This window comes from Mangifera indica, chromosome 16, assembly GCF_011075055.1.
Source record: "Mangifera indica cultivar Alphonso chromosome 16, CATAS_Mindica_2.1, whole genome shotgun sequence".
NCBI classification, from domain to species: Eukaryota; Viridiplantae; Streptophyta; class Magnoliopsida; order Sapindales; family Anacardiaceae; genus Mangifera; species Mangifera indica.
Genome location: NC_058152.1, coordinates 9,676,721 through 9,685,148, shown reverse-complemented (window position 1 = coordinate 9,685,148; position 8,428 = coordinate 9,676,721). Strand labels below are relative to the sequence as shown.

Sequence of the window (8,428 nt, the reverse complement as noted above, 5' to 3'; positions counted from 1 at the left end):
CCTTGACATTCTTAGGTGGTGGTTAGGTTAGCATACTTTCAACTTTTGATGGATCAGTGGAAACACTTGCAGCAGAAATTATGTGTCCTAGATATTCAACTTGAGCACATCAAAATGAGCATTTTTTTAAATTAATGATTAGGTGATTTTAATTTAAAACTTGGAAAGCTGTTCAGAGATGAGCCAAGTGAGTCTATCTATCAAGGTTGTAAATAAGTATGTCATAAAAAAAAAACTAGAATAAATTTGAATAAGGATAAAAAATAATGTTCATTAAGGCCTAAAAAGTAGCTGGTGTAATCGATAGTTCGAATGGCATAACCAAGAACTCATAGTGTTCATTATGAGTTCGAAAAACTATTTTCTCAATGTCCCTTTTAGCCACCCTAATCTAATGGTATCGAGATTTTAGATCCAGCTTAGAAAAGATGGTTTCCCCCCCTAGTTCATCCAGAAGTTCATCAATGGCTGGTGTTGGGAACTTGTTAAGAATGGTGATCCTGTTCAAGGCTCTATAGTTGACACTAAAGTGCCATCCTCTATACTTTTTCTTAACTAACAAAACTAGTTTGGAATATGAACTGGTGCTTGACCTGATAATCCTAGCTCCCAACATTTCTTGGACTATTTTCTCTACCTCATTTTTCTAATAGTGTGGGTAGCGATACGGATGAATATTTGGTGGTGGTGCCCCAGCAATGAGTTTGATGGCATGGTCATTGACTCGTTAAGAAGGCAAGCTGTTGGTAGCTTCAAATAATTGTTTGAATTCTTGTAGAAGGTTGCTAATGTTGTTTGGTAATTCAATTTGTTGTGGTTCATCTTCAATTTGTACCATTCAATCCAGAACCCAACTCCTTCCTCTTGGACTATTTTCAGCAGAGTCTTTAATGAGATTTCCAGCCTAGTTAGCATAGGATCTCCTTGTATCCCTAACCATTTCCCTTCATGTTTGAATTTTAATGTCAATATTTCCCAGTTGAATCGGCAAAAAATTCTGAATATTTTATATCCCTTATACCACCAATTTTATGTTTTTGCAGATGCTAGTGCCCTTCAGTTGATGTCCATCTCTAACCATAACTCCAAAATTTTTAGTAGGAAGCACAAGTAAATCAATTTTCTTGACCAATTCTTTTGAAATGAAATTGCGACTAGCCCCACTGTCAATTAAAATTCTTACCTCATGACCTGTGATTTTTTCGACGACCTTAAATGTTTGATATGGACTGATTCTAGTGATTGAATGGACAACTAATTCAATGGGTTCTTCAAGAACATTTTCTGTCATAACCTCAACATCTGGAGTGATCGTTGATGGCACTGGTGGTTGGGCCCGAATGGTTCATCACAACGGAAACACAACCTCTTTAAATACTTGTCTTGTTGTTCAGCCTCAGGGAGACACCAAAAAGGTAATCGGCACATGTTACTGGCTTGACCGAAGATCCTTGTTAGTGGTTATCGGCCTGAATCGATGCTACTCGAGTTTGCCGGGGGATGATCTAGAGTCGGGTTGAAGGGAGTTCGGGTTGGTGTCGTCAGATTGAGTTGGGTGAAAGAGATGGCTTCTGTGGTTGGGCCTTTGTAGTTAGGCTGGGTAGCGTGATTTTCTTAGGTTGTGGGTGGTTGTTGCTGCGTTGGGCTTGGGCTGGATGTGTTGGGTTCCCAGTGTGGGAAAGGGTTGATAGTGTTGTGGTTGGGTCTGTTAGGCCACGTGTGTGTCTCCCTGACCGAGTACAGAGCAGCATTCTTGTCTTCAATCCGTTAGGCCGTTCTCATGGCTTGTGATAGGTTGGCGGGTTCCATGACTCGTATCTCGGCCCGAATTTCATCTTTTAACCCAGAAACGAAGGCATCTTTCAAGGCTCCATCTGAGAGATCCAGAAGAGAGGCCGACAATTTTTCAAAGTGGAATCTGTAGTCGCCAACGGAACCATGCTGCCAGAGAAAAAGGAGTTCCTCATACGATGTGCCATCCTAAGTCAGTCGAAACCTTTCAATCAGTGCTTCTTTAAACTCTTCCTAGCTACCGAACGATCCCCTGGTCTGTTCCCATTGAAGCTATGTCCGTGCTGGTCCTTCCATACACACGCCGGCTGCTGGGACTTTGTCTTCTGCTCTGACGCGATTGACGGAGAAGTATTTGCCTGCCCTAAAAATCCATCCGACCGGATCTTCGCCACCAAATATTGGTATCTCAATTCGTCATGTATAGACATCACAACCTCTGCCCCCAATGACTTCTCCTCCTCGCAGGTGCATTGGTTTCGGTTCCTTTCTACTATCGTTCTTTTCTTCATCTGATAATTTGTTGCTTCCCGAGTTTCCAATGTCCTCTTGGACTTCTGACTGATCGGCAATGGCTTTGCCCTTTATTTCCTTTTGACAAACCATTGCTAATATTTTCTTGATTTCGGTCACCTCCTTTTTCACAGATCGTGCCTCCCTTAGCTCAATTTGGATGCCCTTTAATTCTTCTCTGACCGCTCCCATTTCTGTTACTTCTTTCTCCAGCAGGTCAACTTTTGGTTCCATCCTTGTACTGACCATTTACTTCCTCGCTCTGATACCACTTTAATGAGTACCTGACCTGTGATGGTGTTTCTGCAGGAGCTGCTCTGAACCTACTCTCACCTCTGCTTCAACCGTGCTGCAATTATGATGGAATTGAGAATAATTGGGATGTAATGAATTGAATAGAATAGAATGAATAACTACTAATTTTTTGATTGCAGAAAGTATTAAGAGTACACCTGTTTTATTGAATAGCTAAAGAATAAACCAATACCCCGGAGCTGCAATGCACAGCACCCAAAGGTCCATAGCCCTAAGCCCCCGAATCCCACCTAATAACCTGTATATTTCCCTGATGCCCCTTCTACATTGCTCTGCCGCCTTTTTATTGTTGAATAGGCTGCTGGATGGGTCCTATCTTCTTTCTTTGGGTTATCATTATCTCCCTCTTTTGATTTGTCCTTATCCTGACTCTCTTGCAGTGTTTCACCCTGCTTCATGGAATTATTTTGATAATGTTTATCTTTCACTGTTGCTATCACAGCTGGTGGCATCTGATAACTCTTGATAATTGGGGGTCTATCAGAGAGATACAAGCTCCTTATAATAGTCCAGTTGTGATATGGTGTGATAACTTGAGTACATGAGCACTAGCTTCAGATGTTGTTCTTCACTATAGAATAAAACATATAAAAATCGATGCTCATTTCATAAGAGAACAGGTAGCATAAAAAATTCTTTGGGTACCGCATGTACCTACAGAGTTTCAGGTTACCGATATCTAGACTAAACCACTCTCTACAATCAGGATTTCAGTGTTGAGGTCAAACTGAATATTGGGTTGGATAATAAGAAAGAAGTTGATGGTTCCAGAAAAACAGAAAAAGTAAAAAACTGTTAATTGAGAGGTGAAGTTATGGCTCAAGGAGGAGATGATTGATACACTCTGTGAAACAATTTAATGTTGAGTCAGCATTGGTGTTCAAGAAGGGAGCTGTAATTCAGGGAGCAGATAATTGGTGTATACAGTTATGTTTGGGTTGTGATCTTATGTTTTTTATGATTGTAGGTTTGTGATTTTTTTCCCTTTTTTATAGGTTTATTGCATTAATGTTGTTGGCCAATTAGGATAGTAGAAATGGTGCCATCAGGAGTGTGATAATGTGTAAATGTTTGCAGTTGTTGGCTCTGATTATGTGCTTGATAATTGCAGTTAAGTGTTGATTGTTGAGTATTGCAGGATGCAATAATACATGTTGAATGGAAGCAGCTTGTGTAGCTGATAATGAAGGCAACAATGTAGTTGATGGTTGAGATGTGATGATATTCCTTTGGGAAATGTGTAGTTATTTGGCTGCTGTAATTGATAATAATTGGGTCAGCTGGAATGGGTTCAGAATAATGTTATCATCAATTTTCTGTATCCCGTATTTCTGGATGTATGCTTATACTTATTTTGCAAGCCATACATTGCATTTTAGTTTGAAGGAGGAGTCGAGAATTATAAGTGTGCATCGTTTCAATGTTATAAAATAAAAAATCTTTGGAAGAGCCTAGGAAAACTGTGTCTTCTTTTCTCCTTGAACAAACGAGACCTGGTTGCTGCGATTCAATGGTAGATGATGAAAATAACGACGGTTACTAGAAAATGAATCAACGCTAAGCTTCTCTTCAACTATCATTTTCAATTTTACAAGATTAACGGTGTAGATTAATCTTGGCAATCTGTATTTTGTTGACATTAGTATAAATCGATGTATTTTAGATATTTTAAGATTCGTATAAAGATATTTTAATTTGTTTTTTATATTTATTTTGTTATTTTTTATACAATATATTATATATATTTTATACATGTATATTATATTTTAAAATACTATATTTAAGCTAATTTTATTAAATTATATATATACATATATAATTATTTTAAAATATTCAAATTATAATAGTCGAATTGTCTATCATATATATCAAAAACTCAATTTATCATATTGTGTATTATATTGTACGATATATTTTTTAAAAATTAAAATAATAAATTATTAATAAAATATTATAATTGAGACGGCATCATTTTTTAAAATATCATAAACATATTTAATATTTTAAAATTTTTTATATACACCCCTAATGTTTTCATTCTTTTCTAAAAAAGTATATCAATTTATATAAGAAATATGTATTATATTGTAGGATATGTATTATATCACATGATACGTTTACTGTATCACACCTTATGATACGTATCATATTGTAGGATACTAATAATTATAGTTCAAACCGTAATCCAAACCGGATCAAATCATATTTTTTCAGTTTGGTTTGATTTGATTTGAAAATTTATCACATTACTTTTTTCAATTTGGTTTGAAAAATCTCTCAAACCACACCAAACCAAACTGTGCACACCTCTAATTTCTACCATACATATGAATAGTAAGGGAGTAGCAGATTGGGAAAGAACACAGGCAGAGCAACCACAGTTCTGTAATATTCTTCAATCAACTAGTAGCATCAAAACGAAGAGTACTGTTACATTACAATTACATAATGGAATTCTGAACATAATGCAACTTTTTTTAAACATAAATGTGGAAATATCAAAGTAAAAGCTGTAGTGATTTTAACAGTAATTTCAGCTTAGGATCTAGCAGACCATTCACAAACTAGAGAAAGTGAAACTGTTGCCAGAAATTTATTAACAAATCTGAAAGCTTTCTGCAATTAATAGGGGATATATAAGAGCAGAGGAAAATAGACATTTAACTGAAAAATTACAAAGCTCACCGACACGCCGATTTACAATTTATTTCCTAGATGCAACTAAGATAAGAAGAAGGATCTGGAGGGACTGGAATGTCAACAGTACCTTCCAGCATAAGTAGAACTTTCTTCATTGAAGGGCGCAGTGATGGTTCATCAAGAATGCACCAAAGGGCAATTTTGATCATCCTCTCCAGTTGTTTTAGTTCAACTTGTTCATCTTCTATTAGTTGACACAACTGACCCGTCTTGAAACATTGGTATACCCAATCTTCAAGAATTACTTGATCCTCTACAAGATTCTGGTTCATGCTTCTTCGTCGACATATGACCTCTAGCAACACAACTCCAAAACTGTAAACATCAACTTTGGCTGTAATTGGCATATTTCGATGCCATTCTGGTGCAACATATCCCCTTGTTCCTCTGATTCCGGTAAGTGTGTTAGTTTGGTCTGGTTTCAATAATTTTGCCAATCCGAAATCAGAAATTTTTGCACACCCATTCTGATCCATGAGAATGTTTTGAGGTTTTACATCGCAATGGATGATTTGAGTCTCGCACTCATCATGAAGATACAAAATGCCTCTTGCAATATCGCGAGCAATTCCCATTCTTTCAACCCAAGTAGGTTGTTTTTCACTTGTGAAAAGTAAATCAGCTAGAGATCCATTTGGCATGTATTCATATACCAAGGCCTTGTTGGGACCAAGAATGGAACAGCCGATGAGATGAACAAGGTTCCTATGATGAGTCCTTCCAATTACATTAATCTCATTCAAGAACTCCTTTTCCCAATCAGATGAAACCTTCTCAAATCTCTTGACAGCTACAAACTTCTGGTAATTTGGCATAGTCCCTTTATAGACTCTTCCTGAAGATCCCCTGCCAATTTCTTCTTTAAAACAATCAGTCATTTTTTCAATTTCTGCATAATTGAAAAACATGGGAGCTATGCCCTCACAATATTTGGTGTTTCCATTTTGGGGAATTATCTTGTATGACGAAGAATGGTATTTGTAAATGACAATTCCGAAAATTGCCAAAATAATAAGTATAAAAACAACAAATGGACTGATTATTATAGTTATGATGTCCCTTCGGAGCTCTTTCTTGCCTTCTTTAGGCTGTGTACAATCTGAGGAGGGAATAGCATATACCTTGATGAAAGCAATATTCTTTGAACCAGTGTTGAGATTTCTTCTCCCAAATCTTAAAGGAAGCTTTTGCAGGCGGCATTGGCCATCAGTAAATAGTGCAGCTTCGCAATTTCCGTTCAACAAACATGCTTGTTTGCAGTCTTCTGTCGTTGTTTGTGACAGAACTAAATATGAAGAATCTTCCCAGACAGTATTTTCCTCTTGTTCAATAGAAGATGTGACCGTTCCAGGCCTGTTGATGCAACTTTCTGATCTGAAATTTATCTCACAGCCAGCAGTTCGATTAGTTTGGTTAACAGAAACAAATCCTGGAAGACATCTGCACTCAGGGCTCTGGTCATTTAAAACACAGAAACTATTATACCCGCATAGACCCATGGGGACACACTTATCTTTCGAAGACTCCCACAAAAATGACTTGGAATTTTGTTTAGTCAAATTGTGTGAATATAATCGGATAATCCCATCATAATCAAGCTTCATGAAATAGATCATCCCTTTCTTTTGAGGCTCTGTAAGATTCTTTATGATGAAGCGCGTGCCATTTAGCAGGTAAAGATGGCCATCAACACCAAGATTCAGTGAAACATTAGCACCAAATCCAGATGTACCAGTATTCCAATAATCATATTGAGTCATGTCAGCACCATCCTTTGGAAACTGCACGAGGTTTCCATCTCCGAGCATTATTTTAAGCCGGAATATCCCGGTTGAATGGTCGGTGTCTGAAACACTTGCAAACATGTCCCTATTTTCTGGGAGCTGTTGGGTTGGCAAAATTGTATCGGTTGGCAGATCAAAAGTCTGCCACACAACCACTTTATCAGAATTATAAAGCACAAAGTTGCCAGAATCAAGAATAGAAGCTGAAGAGACCCCAGAATCTGAAGCAGCTATATCCGTATCTTGGCCTGCAATCGTTTGCAGCACCAGCCTACCTTCAGTATTGAACAGCAAGGTAGAATTTCCTGGAACTGGTGGGTTATCTCTGTTGGCTGTCCAGACGACAGTTTTCTCCGGGACTCCAGACATGAAAACTCCAACAGCGTAGCCATTGCCTTCCGGATAAAATCCGAAGGCAAAGAGACCAGAAGCTGATAGCCATGAGTGCTTTCCTGTGGGTGAAAGGGAAGATCCCAGCTTTATATTAGACTGATTTTGTTGAGCTAGAACTGTAAGAGATGAACATAACAGGAAGCTCAATAAATATTTCATGAGAAGAATATGATATTCCATCTTCATATTTTAAAATGTTGAATTAAACAATAAACTGGAATGCATATATAAATCTGGAGTAAACTCAGAAGTCTCCCAAGAAAAGTCGCTTAAAATAATAATCAGTCCACCAACTTGCAAATATGGCTATCAAGTTCTTGATGGTAATACAGCGAAATTTCTGTTCGCTGTATTCTGGTCCAAGTGGGAACCCGTGGAATTTTAATCAATTATTATTGACCCCATTACGGGACACGCTTCAAAGCCATGAAATTACTAATCTAAAAAAAATGTTGAATTTTCATTCAAATTGCTGTATTATTTCTTCAAAGTTAAAGTCAAACAGTGCAAAATATTCATTGAGAATACATATTTGAAGGAGTCTTCTTTAACCCTAGTAGAGAAATATACTTCCAATGTAATCAGAAGTTCTTCCTCTTTGGATTTTATTCTCAAGATGATCAAAATACCCACTCGGAAGACTTTGAAATCAACTCTAAATAATCATGGAGATTTAAACCAATCATTCAAATGCATTGAAAAATCAGCTATGGATACCCAACGTCAAGGCTCATTTCAGAACCCAAAAAATAAGTCATTTGGAATTTGCTCTGGCATATCCCCGCCAACACGTAAATTGTTGTATACGGCTTATGGAAATGATCTTTTTTGGGGTCCAGGTCAAGTTTGTTAGACAGCTTGTGGCTAGGAAAGTTGATTTAATTTATATCACACGTAAAGCAATAATAGACATGAAAATTAATATATATGAA

At 37.2% G+C, this 8,428-nt stretch overlaps 1 protein-coding gene and 1 long non-coding RNA gene across 2 annotated transcripts; one reads left to right on the top strand and one right to left on the bottom strand.

The window, feature by feature from the left end:
* The first annotated feature begins 895 nt into the window (after positions 1–895).
* On the top strand, positions 896–4,000 carry LOC123198592. The gene is made up of 3 exons (XR_006498075.1): positions 896–2,259; positions 2,439–2,520; positions 2,614–4,000. It is a non-coding gene; the product is annotated as an uncharacterized LOC123198592 (long non-coding RNA).
* Positions 4,001–5,184: 1,184 nt separating this feature from the next.
* On the bottom strand, positions 5,185–7,804 carry LOC123198862 (G-type lectin S-receptor-like serine/threonine-protein kinase LECRK1). Its single transcript, XM_044613660.1, has one exon. The coding sequence runs from the start codon at positions 7,680–7,682 to the stop codon at positions 5,331–5,333; it is 2,352 nt and encodes a 783-aa protein (XP_044469595.1). The 5' UTR covers positions 7,683–7,804; the 3' UTR covers positions 5,185–5,330.
* Between the last annotated feature and the right edge of the window lie 624 nt (positions 7,805–8,428).

What these genes read in the sequence shown, in the direction of transcription:
- LOC123198862 (XM_044613660.1), bottom strand. Translation starts at nt 7,682, where the DNA reads ATGAAGATGGAATATCATATTCTTCTCATGAAATATTTATTGAGCTTC.